The sequence below is a fragment of the Pollicipes pollicipes genome, unplaced genomic scaffold, assembly GCF_011947565.3.
Source record: "Pollicipes pollicipes isolate AB1234 unplaced genomic scaffold, Ppol_2.1 Scaffold_6440;HRSCAF=7638_pilon_pilon_pilon, whole genome shotgun sequence".
NCBI lineage: Eukaryota > Metazoa > Arthropoda > Thecostraca > Pollicipedomorpha > Pollicipedidae > Pollicipes > Pollicipes pollicipes.
The window spans coordinates 46,485-67,307 of NW_023596872.1; the positions used below are offsets into that span (position 1 = coordinate 46,485).

The following is a 20,823-nucleotide window of genomic DNA, read 5'->3' on the forward strand; positions in this document are numbered from 1 at the left end:
CTATCGTAAGCGAGAATCTCGGGCAACAGAGGGAAGGTTTATACTTAAGAGGGATACTCATTTTATTTGAGCACATCGCCCACACACGCTATCGTTCTGTAACGCAGAACTGTGATCGACTTCAACCCCAGAGGGCTACGTACACAGTGGCCACCTGGGATTCCCGTCTCTGTCTGGTCAAGGCTTCCGGTTGCGCTCTTGTGGTGCGCTGCGGTCTCCGATGTTAGGAAATTCGGCAGTTACGGTAAGAGAAAATCTAGCGTAAGGGAGCGAAAATGTGCGCGATCGTTACAGACGAGGTTTGTTTGGTACGAGAGGTCGTTAACCCTGAACCTGCGAGACTCTTTTGGTCATGGATACCGAATGCGAGGATAGTAGATAAATGAGAAACCAATCCTAGTTGATTTTAGCATCTAACCGCCTCTTCGGCCGCTTTCCGAAGCAAAATGGTTCGCATCGTTTGTGTGCCGTGCACGTGAGGCTATAGCACTGCAGAATCTCGTCGTGCTCTGATTAGCTCATGTTAGGTTCATCGGCTAACAAGCATAAGCTAATCGGCAGCACTGAAATATTCGCTTGTGCGACAAACTGATGAACGGCGATTTGTGAAAGCACATTTATGAAAACAATGCCTCGGAGAAAGTTATGACGCGAGTTTATAAGCTGTAGCCGCGAGACATACTGAGTTGCGCAACTTTTTCTGCAATGAGGCAGACTTGCATGCACTATCTTCACCAGAAAATATTTCGTTCATCGTAAATAAGCGAATGGGATTGGATTTTCGGTATCAAGTCGTAAATTTGGGTCCGTGATGGAAGTTGTCGTGATCTTTGCAGCTACCCTCTGAAGGTATCATGGAAGATCTCCAGTTGTGTGCCCTAAAACTTCCAAGGATTCTGTAGTGTTTACCAAACACACTGAGGTACGTACGGCCATCGGGCGCGTGTTTCGCACGGCTTCGATTTGCCCAACAGGATTTGCATCAGGAGTAATATTGCATAATTGCATCAGGACTCTCCACACCATCGCAGCCATGAAACGGTTTTCACTCTAAGAAGAAATAAAATGTACTGCAACGCAATACCCATGCAATTCGAAGAGACTGAAATAGTACCTGGTGCCTGCGCCGCTTCCCCTCATATTACCCTCAAAACAAAAGTGGCAGGCACATGTCGACTTCTCGCATTCCTCTTTTTACGTACTATTTCCCCTCTCAATAATGCCCATCCTTCGGTACCGCCTGCTCGTGATACTCTGCATGCACGCCGTTTGGTGCGCCCCGCCATGTACTTGGCCCAGGCGCGGGAGGGGCCGCTGGTCCCCGGTCGCCGCCTGCCGTCATTAAAACGCCGCCGTGACTGGGGGCGGGAGGGGGCGAGCGGCGGTCGGGGCGGCCAGGCGGATCGGACCGCTCCGCCGACGGCCTCCGGTGGCGCGAATAACGGGCAACCGCACTCCTGGTCGCTGCTGAACTGATGTCCACGGAGGAAGGGGGGGGGGGGGGGTAAGAGATGGTAGGGTTTGGGCGGAATTGGCCTATTATACAAGCGGACGACTTTGCCTAGTTCGCGAGCTGATATGCTTACGCGGCAGGCTGCTTCGCCGAGTTCTCGAAAAGGGCTGAAGCGATTCCCCACCCGAACAGAGCAGCTAAATGTGTCGAGTGTCAGCTGTGTCAGGCCTTTTATGGATTGCGCTACCACCTGATATATTGGGTTCCGTGGGCTGCGGCTGCTCGATTCTATAGTGCATGACCGATTCGTAAGTCTGTCGCCAATTGACAACAGTCTTCAAATAAACATGGCACAATCCATAAGCAATGGAAGTCTCCCGAAGTTGGAAGGGGGTGGGGAGGAAGGAGTAAACAGGTTCGTTGTTTCTTCCCATCAAGGACCATGGGCTAAATGCTGAAGTCTAAGAAAGTTGGGTATCAGCACCTCCAGAGCTCCTAGTTCCTGCGCCGCTGCTTGGCACGCCTGGCAACGCCTATTTGCTTAAACCTTACAACCAGAAGGACGGGATACGGCTTCGGCTACGGCGTCCATGATCGACCAAAAAATTGGTGTCATGTGCTCATTGTTGGGAAAGAACTTAAGCTTCCCCGGTATACACCCGGGTTAAGAAGGCCGATTCATTACCAACCCATTAATTTAAGTGGTTCACTGTCCCAGCTCTCGGGATTCGAGATCACACATCCAACCAAGTTCGCCACCCAGCCGAAGGAAATCCATTCAGATTGAATCCAACTCTTGCTGTATTGCGCGCCCTGCCAGTGCCGTCATGCAGAATCACCTAACAAGTAGCAAGACATTATAAAATCTACCAACGATCTCCCAGTCACTGGTGGACAGGGTGCTAGAGCATCGAGTTATCATAAAAGGCGCTCATAATCTACTTTTGATATTTTATGTTGCTGCAAGACTCACGGCGCACTTTGCAACTGCAGTAACTCAAGATAGCAGCATTTTCCACAAAACCAGATTCGAAGATTTGGCATGCCTCATTTCATTAGTTTTAGGAACAACAGCGGCGCTTTAGAAATGAGTAGACGGCTGAATGATCTGCGCAAACGCCGAACTGGATGTTCAGGTCAGTAGCAAATGGGACTTTTGCAAGACCTGCTGGGCACAGATGGGCGCTACATCCATAGCGTCGTTGCTAGAGCATTTATCGATACAACGGTTCACAGTGCTGTCATCACACTTCCTCTCCTCCCGGACTACAGCACCGTCCATCCCTCTCCTCCCGGGCTACACCGCCGTCCGTCCGTCCTTCTCCCGGGCTACACCGCCGTCCGTCCCTCCCCTCCCGGACTACACCACCGTCCGTCCCTCTCCTCCCGGACTACACCACAGCCGTCCGTTCCTCTCCTCCCGGGTTACACTGCCGTTCGTCCCTCTCCTCCCGGATAACACCGTCGTCCGTCCCTCCCCTCCCGGATAATGCTGCCGCCCGACCCTCTCCTCCTGGGCTACATCGCCGTCCGTCCCTCTTCTCCCGGGCTACACTGTCGTTCGTTCCTCTCCTCCCGGGCTACACCACCGTCCGTCCCTCGCCTCCCGGGCTACATCGCCGTCCGTCCCTCTCCTCCCGGACTACACCGCCGTCCGTCCCTCTCCCCCCAGACTATACCACAGCCGTCCGTCCATGTCCTCCCGGGCTACACCGCCGTCCGTCCCTCTCTTCCCCGCCTACATCGCCGTCCGTCCCTCTCCTCCCGGGCTACACCGCCGTCCGTCCCTCTCCTCCCGGGCTACACCACCGTCCGGCCGTCCTTCTCCCTCGGGCGCCGCCGCGGGCGACGGCCGCTCCCGCGTGCCAGCCCCATTAACAGGCCCGTAAAAGGCGGCCGGGCGGCGCGCCGACCGGACGCTGGTCACGTGACCGATCTGACCCCTGACCCAGTCGTTGCGTGCGTCGGCCGGCGGGGTAATTGGCTCGAGCCGCTCTTCTGAATGAACTTGTTTTTGCGGGGCCGTCGCCGCCGCCGGTGCGGCTCCTGGAGCCGCCCGTGATTATCTCAGCCAGATGAATGAATACGTGGTATTAGAGGCGGCGAAGGGTTATTAAAGTATAACGAATGACGCAATGAATTTGCAGTCCCTGCAGGCTGTGGAGTAATTCCTGCCGCGGTCTGTCCAGCAAGACGACTTTCCGGGAGAAAATGAATTGGAGAAGAATTAGGCAGTGCATCTCGGACAATTGCCTCCAGAGCTCTCACTCCGCCTTTGATATTGGGCTCTTATGTGCGTTTAATTTGAAAATAACAGCCCCCGTGCCACTAATGCCAAACCTTTGCATTTCATTGCTGCTGAGATCTAGTTCCCTGCAGGACACGTACCTACGCAACGAGACCCTTTTCCGCTGAATGGATACTCTTGGCCGCTAGAATGCATTTTTTGCATTGCTGATGGAACTTTAGAATAACAGGCAGAGAGAGAGAGAGCTGCTTTAAGATAAAATACCTTATGCTCCCCACGTCGGGGCCGGATGGTCGGCAGTCTTTTACCTTTATTTCATATTCGGATATCGATTTCACCAGGATGGCAAGCGCGCGTGCCGGCACGCGAGCGGGAAAGTGAAACGTGGCTGCCACCGGGCTTTTCCCAATGCGAAAACAACACGGCGGCGAGGCAGGGCGTTTCTTCCTGGGCTCTTCCTGAGAGGAACGCTGCATGGGCTGCTGAGAGCCCATGCTAAAATTTTAAGAAATAAGAGCCCATGCCCAAATAGCCTTCAGCCCAATTTTGTATTCGATTCAAACTGCAAGTGTCGCTGTTTGTTTTAACGAAATTGCCGACAGCCGATTTGTCCGGGTACATTCCCAACCTTGGAGTGTACTTTCAGTGCTATATTTTCCCTAGAGATTGTGGGTGGCCCAGCCAAGTCCGGGGTGGCGGCGGTGGCTGCGGCAACAAGAGAAGACCGGATGTTAGCGGTGGCGGAGGGATGGCGGCGGCGGCGGTGGTGGCGGAGAGGTTTGGGCGACAGTGGTGACGGGGGATGGCGGCGACGGTGGCGGCGGGGGTGGTGGGGGCGGTGGCGGCGGCAGAAGGGCGGAAAGGTCACTGATCAACCGCGACTCAGTTTTCATTTAAATCCCCATTGTTTACTTCCTAACAACACAGAGCAATTTTATTTCTCAGAGCTCTCCGATGCAATTAGCTTTCCGGCAACACTTTAGTATGTTATGATGAAGTATTACGCTTTCTTTCATTATTTACCTGACAGCGCACTGCAACTAATATTGGCAGTTTTCAATGATTTGGGGTCCTGTTATGTTTTCCCAGCGCTCACGAAAGGCACAATACTAATTCCGATCCCAAAAACCAGGCAAGGACGCACACGATCAGTCCACTATCGTCCCATTGCGCTCAGCGGCTCGCTGGGAAAATTTTGGAATGTATGGTTGGCAAACGCTTTGCCTGGATAACAAATCGTAGCAAACTCATATCGGACCAGTGATGTGGATTTCAACACAACCGTATCACCTATGATCATATGATCCGCCTCCAAACAGACATTTGTCGAACATTTCGCCTAAAACGCCTGGTCACTGCCGTGTTTCTAGATATTGCTCGTGCGTTTGATATGATATATGGATCTGCACTAATTTTTCACCTTTATAATGTCGAATTTAAGGGAAATTGGGCATACTTCATGGTGGGACTTCTCTCGGGAACGTGGTGCACCGTGTGATGTGCCGATCAGTTGTTTCTGATGCTCACTTCCAAGAGTATTCCGCACACTAGCTGTATGTCTCCAATGCCCTTCTACCTGATGGTTGTGACTCATTTCATGACCTCCCTTCGGGCATATCATTGTCACTTTTTGTCCACATCAGCACAATCTGGCGCTCAGATATAAGATATGACCACTCGGTACCGTGCTTCCAATGCGCACTTCAATGCTGCGAGCATTGCTGCGCACGAGGCACAGCAATGGTCAAGACGTTATTAATTCCATATTCCACCCAACAATCGGCCGTGGTAATGTTAAGTAAAAGGCGACGAGATACACTGGCACATCCTCCTCTCCAACTCAACTGTGATCACATTCCGTTTGTTTCGTCGTTCATATTCCCACGCATTGTTTTCATCCCGAACCCACTGTGATCCTACGACCCAACGACTCGGTCACGGGAGCAGAACATGCAAACAACCTTTAATTGTTGTTTTTGACCAGCCGTCTCAATATGAGGTGCTGATGTTTTTGTGCTGTAGAAAGTGGCCAATATTTTGGGAAAACCAGCCATGAACTCTTAAGAAGAACGCCGTTAACATTTTGGTAAACATCCTATACAATTCACACTCTCCAGCTTTTGCTAAGTACACTGGTAATCAACCAGTACAATTGTTGATGCATTTAGTCATATTCACTTGTGATAAAAAGTAGAAATATTAGCATTTGTTCACAAAGGTTATTCCAACAAGCCATGTTTTCCTTTGCTCTGATGGGAAGAGCACGGCACAATGATTTTTGAATTCCCTTACACATTATTTACAGCCTTAGTTATCTATCACTTCCGCTACATCTCTCCAGACTTTCGCTTGCAGTTTCACAAAAACGCATCGAAGAGCAGGCATTGAACATTCTATTAGTACAAACTAGACAGAACAGGTATAGAGCAACACATTTCATTTTCTCACTGTTAACAAGCCACTAATGGCGTATATCAATGAACAATCGCATCTTCTGGCTGCCGTCTTCGAGCAGGTCATTTGACGCAAGCTGCAATATCGTTCGGCAATGTATGTATGCAAAATTTTGGGAAAACAAGCCAACGCATGTTGAACAGGGCTGTTTAAGCACCTTGAAATACTTCATTCGCAATAAACATATGGTGTGCGAAGTCCGACAATTGTCCAATAGGACCATGAACTTGATAATGGTGCGTGCCGTCCTGCGTGCACTAGAATCGCTTAAGGCCGAATAAAATTGTCTATGCATGGCATGGCAAATGGGAACACGAAAAGAAGAAACAAGTCTGAAATTGAGCTTACCGCGTACTTTGGACTCGGAAATGAATGAAATAAATTTGCGCATAATATCCTATGGGTGCTGCAGTACCACCCTCCAGTGGTATTTATTTTAATGGCAGGTTCTGAGAGTCCCGACAAAACTTACGCGCAGACAGCAAAAGTCCGGATAACAACGTATTGCACACAGACTGTTTCTGTTCCCCAGCTTCCTCCCTGAAGATTCTCGCCCCACCCCGCAACTCTGTTTCAACTGTGGCGCCCACATAGACCCAGTCAACAAGCACCGTCAAGTCACTCTTGGTCCGACGTTCGGGTGCATGGACGCCTGCACGCGCCCGTCCACAGGCTGACCGACGTCCCAGCCCTCCGGCGACAAATGGTCCGCAGGCCTCTCAAGCCACCCTCAATCCCAGCCTTCGGGCTATAAAGGTCGACAACTGCCCTCGTGCGGCCGGACTACGAACAATCCCCCCCTTCCCCCCCCCCCTCACGTCTGCCGCATCACGCGCGGCTGAGGACCGCCGGCCCCGCCCGCCAGTGAGGTTGGCTGTGGGCCGACCACGGTCCGTCTCGCAGGGCCGATACGCGCCAGCTGGCGAGGATCGCTCAATATTCGGTAAATGTCTTATCGTCATTCAATGGAATTGCTGTGGGGCTATAACGAAATGGTTTGAAATAAAGTCATTTGTATTATTCCCCACTCTACTTGTCATTGCAATACAACAAACATTGTTTTTGCCTACTGACCCCACGCTCAACGTTCAATGATCTATGAGCTCAACATATTATTTCTGAAGCATGGAAGGACGCAGTTTTAGTACCCTCGCCAAAACCGGAAAAAAGACTTAAGGTCCAGCTAACTATCGTCCAAAACATTTGCCAGCTGCCTCCGGAGAATCTTCCACGAACATTTCCTAATCAAGATTTTTGGAGGACAAAGAAATGCTTTTGAAAGTTGATTATGGCATTCACAAAACAAAACAACACAAAACAATATTCTATTCTATAGACCACCTAGTTGGACTTGAGACTGATTTCGCATAGAATTGTAAAGTAAACAAAGCAGCACGCTTGTCTTCCTAGACATAAGCCGAGCATATGACATGGTATGTAAGCTGTCACTCATATTTGAACTACACGTACAAGAGATCAAAGGACATGTGGCCTACCATATTGCGGTTTTTCTTACTGGCCTACGATCTTTCCGGGTATGGCGACGCTCACCATTATCTAATCGACATCCACAAAATGGTCTTCCACGGGGGAGTGGCGTATCACCAGCCCTTTTCAACATCACGATAATGATCTTCTCTGATGTGATGCTGATCATCTCATCCCTCAGGTCACGTAATTCAAGTTCCTCGGAGTGGAATCAAACCACAGACTTACAATGCAAAAGCACATAGAATGCACCTGTTTCAGGACCAATAAGCCTTTCAACCTTTTCCCTTGCATGCCTCGAGCCGTTTATGGTGCTGACCGACTTTCACCTTTCCATATGTATAAAAACCTGGTATTGTCAGAAATGGAATATGGTTCACTCAATTATGTCGTTGTCAGCGACTCTTCGTTGAAAGTACTGGCCACTATATAAACCTCCTTCCTTCGTATTGCCCTAGGAACGAAGAAAATGTCATCAATATCTTCATTACAAGTTAAGGCCTTCATTTCACCACTACAATGGCGATGCGTAGAAGAGGCATTACATTATGTCACTAAAATTAAATCCTATTCAGCTCACTCCACATTCAAAGCCATGCGCACGATTGCCTGCAATTCATCGCAATCATATATGGCAATCAGCGAAACGTTCCGGATTAGCAGTTGCATCCAAAGTTACAAAAATCTCCAACGGAATCATTTTCCTCGTTTTCAAAATAACACCTTTGCCAAGGCTTGCAGCGCCTCCAAGACATTTGGCAAAGGTAGACATTCAAACACTCCTGACTGTGCGATAACATTAACCACGGCCGAGCACATTCAACATATTTTAACGAATTAGGTGCCAAACATCCACAATGTCATTTTCCCTACACTGGCGACTCCAAATGCAGCTTACATTCTGTGAATGCAGTGATCTATAAAACTCATACATCCCACAGCCGTCTCCTATATAAAACCCCAGTTTTCATCGATGGATGCGTCTAATTTTTTAAGCCCTACACCTTTTCCGAATGAAGAGGTCTTATTACACCATAAATGCTCAGATCCACGTTATTCTGCACAGTCACTAGGTGCTGCCTTCTCTGTGTCTCCATTGGCCATTAACATTATCAACAAGCATCAACATCTATATGACATCAGCCTCAACATTTACATAACACTGGCATCAAAACATCCTTGCTGTGGATTCCAGGCATCATCGGAAACGAACGCGCTGATCGAGCTGCCAAGAATGCCCCCTCTCTCTCTCTCTCTCTCTCCTCTCATTACGAATCTTCCTCCGGATATTATATCTTTTGAAATATATCCGCGACGCTCTATCTCACAACTTCGGCTAGACAAATAGTTCAATACCACAGCAATGACACAAATGAAACTTACAAAACCTTGCGTACAAATATGAACATCTTTAAACAGATCGCAAGGTGAAAAGGTGTTAGCCAGAGTGCACGTATAGCGTACTTTCCTCACACAGTTTTCTCACACGATGTTCGACCGCACCGTATGCCCTGTAAGAGTTCCCTCATTGTAAAATGTCTCATCACCACATGGCCACAATCTTTTAACCATAAACTTGTATTAGTACGCTTCTGTGAAAGAGGGTCTGGATTTAACTTACCCTTTCTGCTCGATGATGAACACCTCGATCTACTTTGCCTTATCGTTCCCTTTCTTAGACTAAGCTTTTTGAAAAGTTGGAAAATAATCGATTTATTGATGGAAGCCGAATGGAAGCGCGTGAGGCCCTTTTGGTCCGCTTTGGCACAAGTTTTCGACATGGCGTGAAAAACCACTTCATGAGCGTGAGGTTTGTGAACTGGGCTAGCCTACACGCATGTTGCGTCCCGAACACTTGCCTTCTTAGTGCCAGGGGGGGGGGGGGAGGGCTCATTTGCTTCCATCACGACTCTGGTAACTGGGAATGTCCTAATCTTTGCTGTGGCATTGCGTGATGCAGTGTTGTGTATTGTGTAAGTAAGATTGAACTTGTTTTCACCTCAAGGTCGTAAACGAAGCATACACATTCTAGTTCTGAACGTATCAATGAATGATACATAAGTAAAAGCGCCTCTCTGCACCATTCGATGTTCGAGCAACACACTCCCGTGTTGTTTAATGCTTAAAAACACTTCTCACGTATGGTCCTCATATGCAAGCGACATGCCGAGCGTTTGTCCAGAACTGTCCTCAAGGAACGAACAACAGCTTCGTTCGGAGAGGTGCTAAGTGCCATTGCGGCGGCATTGACGACGGCATCTGCAAAAATGCATGACAGCTGTTTTGGACGTTGAGACCATTGCTAAGGCTCCACCTTTCCAGGTTTGTTACGCCCAGCTGCAGCCACCGCTTTAGGGATTTTGTAGACACAGGTTACCGAACTGCGGCATCTTCTACAAAAACAAGTGGTTGACACTGTTGAAGGCAGTCTCCAATATCGTTAATCATAACAGCAAACAGGGCAACACTCAGCACGTTATCTTGAGGTACGTCATTTTCCTGGTGGTGTGCGTCCGAACAATGTGAGCCTACAAGTACTCTGAAAGTGTGATCAATCACGAAGTCGGTAATGTGCCTAGATCCACGGATGCCGTAATTAAAAGTGTCGCCGCGTCTCGCCAAAAGCCCTAACGCCACATAGTATCATACGCCTTTTCCACATCGAAGTATACGGCACCGACGCGTCGGTTTTCTTTAAAGCTAACGCGGACAACTGTATCAATAGTTACTTCATGGTTAATCGTGCAGCGGTTTTTCCTGAAACCTCATCGTGCGTTGGTGAGAATGTTGTTTCGTTCTAAACACAATCAGACTTTTATCATTCGTTCCATCAACTTCCACTTCGATGACGTCACCGCGAAGCAGGGTCATTTCCACACTTACCGGGTTTATGAAGCGGAGAGGTGTGAAACAAGGTGAACTCCATTGAGATTCGCTGATGAAACATAATGTCAAATCGACAGACAATGTGTAAAATGGCCCACTTAGACCGACGCACCTCAATCTAAATAAAGTTGAAGTCGTATTTGAAAGTTGAGCTGTATGCTCACCCTTGATTAGGAGTCCACTGAAGTCCGTTATGTGTGGGAAGTGTACTTACGAACGCCAGACATGAACGACTCGACAATGTTATTATTCTTGGACCTGATCGCCGCAAGGCCAATGGGGTGGCAACATTTGAATGACATTTCTGTGTCGTCATGCATGTCTGAGTGGCCTTGAAAAAGTCTGCACATCTTCGCGGGTGTGTATCTAAGAAAATAGAGGGGTTTAAATCTTAAGAAGGGCGGGGCTGTGCTCTACGTCGGCCGATCTTCAATACGGCTACTAGAGCTCAAAACCCGGTAATAATGCGGAACACTCCCTTTGAAACAAAAGAAGCAGACTAAACTGCAACGCTGTAGCGCACCGCAAACGTATTGCAGTGACTTAATCCATAACATTTCTAAAAGCAATCATTCCGTTGCGCGTTACTCGAAAAAGTAGCTCCGTTCTGTAACGAACGGTGGGAGAAACGGGCCGAGCCCACCTATGAACCTCAGCAAGATCCATGGCGTTGAAGCGTATCTGCGGCAGTTTGGATGTTTTCACGACATTAGTGCCACAACAAAAATTCCCACTGACAGAAGCGCTATGACCTGACTTGTGCTGCTAAATCTTATGCACGCGCTGAGTGCTACGCGACAAAACTTCTGCCGGAAGAATGCATACCCGTCATTGCGTCTACTGCAAAAATGGATACCACTAGTACGTATATACGACATAACCTCTATTGCAAAGAGTTTTGCGCGACATTGGTGCTACACGACAAAGCTTGTAGGTAGTTTAAAAACTTATGCCCTTGAATTTGTCTGTAAAACATGTAGGTATTACTTAAACATATCATAATTTACACCGCAAACACTTATGCGCGATGGAAGTGATACGCAGCAAAACTTATGCTTAAAAACTTAACATGCCATTACTTCTACTGCAAAAACGTAGCAGTCGTTGCTTATAAACGGCATTACTTCTACTGCGAAGACCTACACATGACATTAGTACTTCACGACAAAACATGTGATTTTAGGATACACACCTGTCAGTACCTATTGCTAAAACTTAGCCTTAACGAATATGTAGCATTACTTCTATCGCCAATGCTTGCCGTGGAGGGCGAAAGGAGTGGACTCGTACCAGGGATGCAGGAACCATTGATGCTGCGATTAAAGGCTAGTGGTGCCGATACAAGACGTTATTTGCACTGCTACGTTATTTTGTTTCTTTATCGTGCTTGGCGTATGAGCCAAGCACAACAAATGTATGTTGCAGTTTTGACGGCAAAATCTCAATAAGGGATAACATTTCTTGAAACATTAATTTTGTCGTGCAACACTGAAACCTTTTATTCATGTTAATGAAAGAGATATCGTGTCAGTGAACACCAGGCCGCGGGTGTAGTTTCATATCCAGAGTCCCTATTCATCCCTCATCTGAGATGGGTATGCCACTTCCGGGGCAAACGCTGTGTTTTATGTGTTTTGAAGCAAGTTTGACCACTTTTCCCCGTTTAACCCCGAACTTGTGTTGTAACACTTCGGCAGTGCGCATGCGTTTGTTTTCTTACAGGAGAAATGTCGCGTAGAACTATTGCCGTTGTGGTTCTGTCGGTCGTAATGTTTAATTTCGCACGTTCATGTGTTCGTTTCCTCTGGGATTTTGGTGAGGCTTGAACTATGGCTTGGAGTTCACATGGTTATAATTTATAGAGCGTGGCCCGTATCGTATAACTACATATCGCATATAAGTGTTGGACGAAGAAGCAACATTGCTGATAGGTAATCAGTATATAGGTTTTGCAATAGACGTAATGACGAACATGTTTTTTTTTCTCAAAAATGCGTTTTTCACTACGTTTCCAAGCCTCGTCGTGTTGCGACTCGTGTAGCACTTACATCACATATAACTTGATGCAGAGGAAATTGTGTCACGTTCAAGCAGAGACTGTTTATGTCTGTTATAGAAGAAATGACAAGCATATTTCTTTGCAGCATAAGTTTTGTCGTGTGAGTTTTTGCAGTAGAAATAATGCCGCGGATAGGTAACGGCCGTATAAATATTTGCTCTAGAGGTATTGACGGGTACATGTTTTTGTAGCATGCATGTTGTCATGCAACGTTAACGTCATGCATAAGATGTAATATCGCGTAGGATTCAGCATAAGTTTTTGCACAACAAATGTAGGATCACGTGTAACAAATATCGCAGCACTCCTGTTGGCATGAGTTTTTGCTGCAGCACCGATGTCGTGACACCAGTCTGGATTGGCTTTGTTGTGCTGCTGATTGGTTTCCCACACACCTGAAATAAAAGAATGGCTCAACAAACACTAGGAGCTAACGTTTCCTGTATGGTTTGGCTCGGGGCAAGCACAGCGACTAACAACCATCGATCTATTGGATTTCGTATCATAAGATGAGTAGCAAACCCCATCTGATGAGCAGCAAACCTCGGCTGATCAGCAAGAAACCTTATCTGATGAGCGGCAAACCTCGTCTGATGAGCGGCAAACCTCGTCTGATGAGCAGCAAACCTCACTTGATGAGCAGCAAGTCCCATTTGATGGGCAGCGAACCTCATCTGCTGAGCATCAGGCCTTGTCTGATCAGCGGCAAACCTCATCTGATGAGCTACGAACACCTGGTGAGTCCGGGACCGTTTCCAGAGACGTGGATACCGTTTGTCGCTTTGAGAGCGACGCCGGCTCTGCAATTGTACGTCTTCTGCGGTTTGAAATGGTTGACCGCGAAGTCCATCGTTTTCATGCGGGGTCATCCGTTAATGGACCTGCTGCGCTGCCTTTTGCTGACGTAATTGCAGTGATTTTCATGGTGCAGTCTCTTGCGGGGACGCGCGCTGTACTCATAGATTTCCTGGCAATTTGTAACAACGCGTTTTGCGACGGTTTGGAGGAACGCGTGCGACCGCTTAAGCTTCTCGTGTTCGTGCTCATTTGTGCCCGAAGGATTGGATGGTTTCGAGTGCAGAGAACCACCATATTCGTCGTGTTTTCGAGCTCAGCATGTGCTCATGATGCTGAAATTAAGAGAAGTGATCAGATATGCATTGCAGATAATTGAGTTTCGCGCACATAACGTGCACGAATATGACCAGCAACAAAACTAGCGATCTCAACAAAATATCGACGCCCAATGCAGAGCGACGTCGCTCAAACCAGTTAATGATCACATACTGCGCATGACGATAATTCGTGAAAAGCGCAGGCAGCGGTGATTTACGCAGGATCAAGGTGCGCAGCATGCCGCCGGTGTCGGCGACGTGCTAGACGCCTCCCACCGGATGTTGCGCTCAACGTGGGTGCCGCATTCCATCCTCCACCCACCACCGGAAAGTCCAGCGGTCTCGCTTGCACGGATCTGTCAGTCAAGTGGGGTAATTACGGGTGCTGCGGCCGAGACGGGTGCCCGCCGCCGCCGGTGCGATAGGATCTGGGAGCCGTGGGAGGGGCGGCCGGCCGGGCGCGGCGGCGCCGCGGCAGCGCCCGCTGGGAGAAGGCCAGCCACGTGCTCCGCGCCGGCCGGGACCTGCTCGATTTGTCATCATTACGCCGCGGGGTCGTGACGGGCGCCGGCGCCGGCCGCGCGGCAACTCTTTCATCTGCGCCCGACACGCAAACTGGCTGGCGCCGGTCGTTAGCTGGGGCTCATGGTGCGGCCGGGCGCGGCGTGTCCAGCCAGGGCAGGGCGGGGCGTCGGACCCGGGCGGGTGTCGCGCCCGGGCGGGCTGCTGACAGCCGGCGCGAGTGGCATGTCGATCCTGGGCTTGATTACGACCCGTGTGAGTTATGGCACTGTGGGGAGCCCCGGCGCTGAAAACGAGCGAAGGTGGTGGGAGGTTTGGATATCTTGAAATCCGGGGGTCGTGCATGTTGTGACAACTATCACCATGGTCTTAGAATAATGGAAGCAAATTGGATGGAGAGGGAATGGAGGCACACGGGCTGAAGGGCAGAAACAGTCAGTATCTGGGATTCACTACTAAGCAACGGCACAATTTCCCTCACAGATACCAGCCCAAGCCCCAGAGGCTTTTCCGGAAAAGCAAAGAAGAATACTTTAAATAAGCGAGAGCGCACATACACTTCTATCCTGCATATTCACGCTGGAGCCAAACAAGCTCTGACACATACTTATTCATTACACCAGGATGACGCTCTGTGATGCGTGAGACAAACTAGCGTTATGAGACGCGAGAGCTGTTAGTGGCCAACATAACTATGACGCCAAAAAGTAAACAAACGGAGGAAGATACCTTTTGGTGACCCGACCGATGCGTTCGCAATTACACCTCTACCTGAGAGACGGAGTGGGCCGCCCAGCTGTGCAGCCGGCGCTGTGCGGCGGCGGGCGTCACTGCCGGCCGACGTGCCTGGTCCAGAGCGGAGCCAACAGCCGGCTCTGTATGGCGGCGCCGCCAGCCGTGCCAGCAGCTAGAGCCAGCAGCCGGCGCTGTGCGGCGGCGGGCGTCACTGTCGGCTAGCGCGCCTGGTCTAGAGCAGAATCAGCAGCCGGCGCTGTATGGCGGCGGGCGTCACTGTCGGCTAGCGCGCCTGGTCCAGAGCAGAGCCAGCGGCCGGCGCTGTGCGGCGGTGGGCGTCACTGCCGACTAGCGCGCCTGGTCCAGAGCGGAGCCAGCAGCCGGTGCTGTGCGGCGGCGGGCGTCACTGCCAGCTGGCGCGCCTGTTCGGGAGCAGAGTCAGCAGCCGGCGCTGTGCGGCGCCGGGCGTCACTGCCGGCTAGCGCGCCTGGTCCAGAGCAGAGCCAGCAGCCGGCGCTGTGCGGCGCCGGGCGTCACTGCCGGCTAGCGCGCCTGGTCCAGAGCAGAGCCAGCAGCCGGCGCTGTGCGGCGGCGGGCGTCACTGCCGCCCGGCGCGCCTGGTCCAGAGCAGAGTCAGCAGCCGGCGCTGTGCGGCGGCGGGCGTCATTGCCGGCCGGCGTGCCTGGTCCAGAGCAGAGTCAGCAGCCGACGCTGTGCGGCGCTGGGCGTCACTGCCGCCCGGCGAGCCTGGTCCAGAGCAGAGCCAGCAGCCGGCGCTGTGCGGCGCCGGGCGTCACTGCCGCCCGGCGAGCCTGGTCCAGAGCAGAGCCAGCAGCCGGCGCTGTGCGGCGCCGGGCGTCACTGCCGCCCGGCACGCCTGGTCCAGAGCAGAGCCAGCAGCCGGCGCTGTGCGACGCCGGGCGCCACTGCCGCCCAGCGCGCCTGGTCCAGAGCAGAGCCAGCAGCCGGCGCTGTGCGGCGCCGGGCGTCACTGCCGCCCGGCGCGCCTCGCCCAGCCGGCTGGCTGCTACGGCGTCCGGGTCGCCAGACTGCGAGCCGCTGGCAAATGCTCGTGCAAATGTCGCCACCTGGTCAGTGTGCGCCTGCACGACTCCCAGTCGCTGGTGTAAGCATCCCTGAATAACCACGCATAGCGAAAAGCCACGGGTGCCCCTGGTCGGCGGCACCTCATACACCGTTAGGGAGGGCGGCGCCAGCGCGGAGCTCAGGTACCGGAGAAGCTAAAGGAAGGTGTGCGAACCACCGTCCGGCAATTACTAAATGCTGATCAACGTGTCATTAAAAGTCCTCGAGCCCAGTTTGATTGTGCTCACATTATTCCCCCTTGCTAACGCCATGCAAATTATATATTTTTATTCTCAAGTTATGCACGCGTAATGACGTTTGGCATTCCCGCTTCGGAAACATTTCCTGAGATCGAAAATCGATCAAAATTCTTCGGCTCTGCCAACGCACGTACTCCTGTCGCAGAGATGGCCGCGATTCTATATCGTGCCCTCACGGGCGTCTCGAAAGTTACACATGCTCCGAAACATACAAAGGTTTGCAGTTCGCATGAGGATGACACAGTATTGCAAACCATGGTTATAGCTCTTGCCGTTTACGAACGTCAAAAGACAACGGTCTAGACATGCATGCGGACGTTTTGTTTCGAGGAGTCAAAAGTATTTAATAGGAGGGGATTCATGATGGTAGCACTAGGGCGAATACTCACAGATCACTTTGCCCGACTTCCTTGCTCGCTTGACTTGCAATTGGCTTGCTTTGCATCTATTCAGGTCGTCAATATTGACATCGACAGACGAAACTGACGCAGTTGCAAACTTTGGTCACATCGAACAGGCCAACGCACCTATGGAGTGTACTTCTACCTACCTATGGAGTGTTCGTGGGCTGACCCCTTCCGGTATCGCCGCAGGGCCAAGGCCGGTTTCTGGTCAACTCCTGTCACACATAGATAGTCGGACGGTTTAAGCGTGATTTTTCCGTGCCGTACAGTTTTCCTAGGCCTTCGTCTACTCTGGTTGCTAGGTTCTACCGACAGCTTTTAAAATGACCAGAAAGAGGAAACTCCGATTTGCGCACGAGCACGCGTGGCTGCATGCTTGCTTCGACCGGCAGTTTGGCAATGCAATTGTCCGTTATAATTCTGATTGGTATTTGTTAGTCTCGGGTTGGTGCCACGGAGGCTCGTCGAGGTCCGAGCCCAGACTGTGGCTTTTGGTCTCTCGGCAGTTTGGCAATTCTGCGCTTTCCAGGGTACTGGAGTGTGGAAGTGGAATCGTGGTGACGTTGAGACACTGAGAAAAATCGGCGTGATCAAACAGCTTACATGGAAATGCTTAGCGCTTCATACGGCACACTTTTTCAAACATTGAGCTTCTGGATGTTGAAAGCCGCATGAAATTGTGATAGTTATTGCAAGTGAATTAATTACATGCAGCGTGATAACAGAACTGCCTGGGCTAGGCTGTTTTTTAACAGTCTGGGCTAGTCTGCTCAAATTAAAAACTTCTAGCCCAAAAAAAGTCTCACTCGTCCCGCGGCATCGCTCGCCTGACTGACGACGTCTACGACGTGGTTGTCTCTTTGGTACAATTGGAATATCTGAATACGGTTTGTTGTGCATTATGCTTTGCACGCAGTCGCACAACTTCTCACCTTACCCCGCCCGCTTACTTTGGTCCGCTCACAGTGCAGAACTGCTGGGCAGCTAGCGCAGCCAGCTCACATTTTGCCACATGGAACGCAGTGTATTTGGGGCTACCATGAAAATGCGTTGCTATGGACAATAGTTTCTAGAAAGTACGACGGCCGCTTGGTTAATGTCTGCTGGATGACTGTAAGTCTGCTGGCGGTTAGCGACTCACTTTGGTCATGTCGATACCATTTAGCGATGTTACGGCGGAGTTTTTATCGCCGACATCAAAGAAGCCGTTGTCTCAACGGCTTTCGGTGTAAACGTTTGGAATGCAGGATCGGAGTAAAATGCGTTCGGCCAGGGAATCTTCCCTTCCCTCATCACCATCTCGATTATCTCCGTACATCGAGAAACTCGTGCTGTTTGCGTGGCATCGTGTATTATCATATCATGTCACGTGTATAATCACAAACACGGAAACTCGGCAAACCTCTACGGCAGTTTGTGTGGCCACTGCCGCATCTGACACCCATTGGCATTCTTCAGCCATGATCGCAGGCCCAATACTGCGACTTTTCAGCAAAAAGACAACCTAGCTTGAATGCCAAAGTATGATTTGTCATCGACTAGACGATTGGGAGTAACAGGAATGAAGTATACAGCAAACTTGTCCCATCGGAGCTCACGTTATCTGCTAAAACACCTCACCAACACGTCAACACATCTCAAATAAGACACCGCTCTCATTGACTAACGAGCATAAAAATGTACACTTCTAATGAATTCATGAAAAACAAAACACGTTATTCGCACCCTCCACTGTGAAAATAAGCGGCTCGCACACGTAAGCATTTAGCGCCGGCACTGTATGATTGTCTGGATGATTGATGACGTGTCTGAACGCTTTGGTCGGTCGCCGTCTCGTGGTCAGTCTGTCGGTCTCTCGGGAGCAGTGATGGGGTTCTGGCGGGTCCCGCTAACAACAGAACGGCGTGGGAGTTGGGTGGTCTTTATGACAGATGCGTCTGATGGTTGATGCTGTGTCTAAAGGCTTTGGCTGGCTTCTGCGTCGACGTCGACTTGTCCGTCTCGGAGGGATGCTGATAGGGTGTCCCTGCGAACCCCGACTCCCTGCAGGGACGTCCAAGCCGACTCTTCGCCTGGGGACCGTCGGCAGCACCTCTCCGCTCCTCAGGGACGCCAGACGGGGTCATCCCTGGGCAGGGATGCCAGCAGGGGTCCACCGACCAGGGCCGCCAGACGGGCGGGGACGCGGGCGCCGGCGGCCGTTCGCCAGCGGCGCCGGGCGCTGCCTCCGGCCCGTCCTTGCTGAGGTTCATCACGAACGCCATCTCCTCGGAGGAGCAGCTCTCGGACGTGGCGCCGTCGCCGCGGCTCCAGGGGCCGGCCGCGGAGCCGGGGCTGCCGGACGGCACGCCGCCGCTCCAGTGACGCTCGGCCGGCGCGCCGGCCGCCGCCGCCGGCGACAGCAGCCCGCCCGAGGCAAGGCTGAGCGGCGAGCCGGACGCCAGGCTGCGCGGGCTCGGCGGCCGGTACGGCTCGTCGCCGCCGTGCAGCAGGTCGTAGCGCTGCTCGAGGTTGGTGACGAGCCGCGGCAGCGCCGCGCCGCCGTCCCCCTGCGCCGTGAACGAGCGCACCACCTGCAGGCACTGCTGGTAGCCGCGGCGGTACGTGTCGGCCGAGTCGGCGGCGACGGCGGCGGCGGCGGCGCCGCGCCGGAGCAGGCCGTGCAGCTCCCGCATGTGCTTGACGGTCTGCTCCAGTATGTCGGCCTTCTCCAGCTTGGACGGTTTCGGGCCCTGAGGAGGAGAACGCAGGGGTTAGTGGCGATCCGCAGTGGTCGGGTGACGAGTCAGCGAAAGGAAACAAGACACAAAACACTTGGCGAACATTTCATGAGCTGTCAGTCTAATATATTGAAGTCGAAGTTTAACGACCATTCAATGCGTGCTTACCTGTCTCTGAACGGCGTTCTCGTCGATCAGCATGTCCTTCAGCTCCTGCAGGCAGCTGTTGATGCGCTCTCGCCTCTTCTTCTCCATGATCGGCTTCCTGATCTTGCGGACCTCACTCATCGGCTTCGTGGGGCGCTGAGCGCGTTCCATGCTTGCGTGCCGCTGCGCTGGCTCGCTGCGCGTTCGTCGATACGTCTCCCACGTCGCGTGTCTCCGGTCGGACTGCGGCTGCGGCGGCCGGCCAGTTGACGCGTGGGCCCCAGCGCGCACGCGCGGCGCATCAATGGGCCGCCGCTGCCGCGCGCCCATTGGCGGGGCGGCATCGGCGGGGGCGGAGCCAGCGGGGGAGTGTGCCGGCCGCCGGCCCGTGGCGGCGGCGGCGCTGGCGCGTGGGAGGCAGCGCTGGCCCGGCCGGCGCGCGTCGCAGCCGCGGCGGGCGTCGGCGTTGTGGTTGAGGATGGCGCGTGGGGACCCGGCCTGGCGTCTGGGAGACAAATGGAAGACGCTGCCAACGGACGGAGATGGGGTGCGAGGACAAGAGCAAGACGGATACGCTTGGGAGTGATAGGCGTCAGCGACACAGGACTGGTACATGAAAAGAAAGTCATGCTTTTGAGGGCAAATCTTAGAACAAGAAGTTTTACAGGTGACGCACCCTTTAACGAAATTTCCACGCAGTGCTATGCCAGATGCTGCTCTCATGCTACTTTCATTCGTGTACCCAAATGACAGTCCGCGCAAGAACGAACCTTCGTCTCGCCCGTTCGAGATCTGAATGCAGATAGTCATCGGCTCCTGCCGGTTTACGGCCATAGCTCCGCGCTCGCGGCATGCAGTCAGCTCTTCTGCTGGGGTATCTGATCATGATTACACGGAGCTGATAACCGTTATGACATTGCCGCTCTCAATTATCCGGGTCGTAAATCAGGCGCTCATTTGCTCCGGCGCTCATAAAGCGTGCCAGGAGATGCGGCCAGGAGGTACGGCCAGGAGATACGGCCAGGAGATACGGCCTCTTCCAGGCCAGGAGATGCGGCCGGGACGAGGCTGGTCCTCTGCTCCCCTCGCGAGACTTGTCTGAGGGAAACCGTACCGAGCATGGTTGATACACTTCTCCGACAGCATTTCGTCTTGTTTGTGGATTATGAGTAAAGGTGCCTTGGATGATTTGCACCACGCAATTTAATATTTTCGGGAAAGTTAGTTGCTCATGGTCTCGACATCT

General features: G+C 51.9%; 1 protein-coding gene across 1 annotated transcript; it reads right to left on the minus strand.

Moving 5' to 3' along the window:
• Positions 1 to 19,179: 19,179 nt before the first annotated feature.
• LOC119106902 (transcription factor HES-4) lies at positions 19,180 to 19,811 on the minus strand (the record flags this gene model as incomplete). The annotated part of the gene is made up of 2 exons (XM_037230246.1): positions 19,599 to 19,811; positions 19,180 to 19,442 (listed from the first exon to the last, which is right to left on the minus strand). Coding segments are annotated over exons 1-2 (413 nt in total), but the record flags the coding sequence as incomplete, so codon positions are not given.
• Positions 19,812 to 20,823: the final 1,012 nt, after the last annotated feature.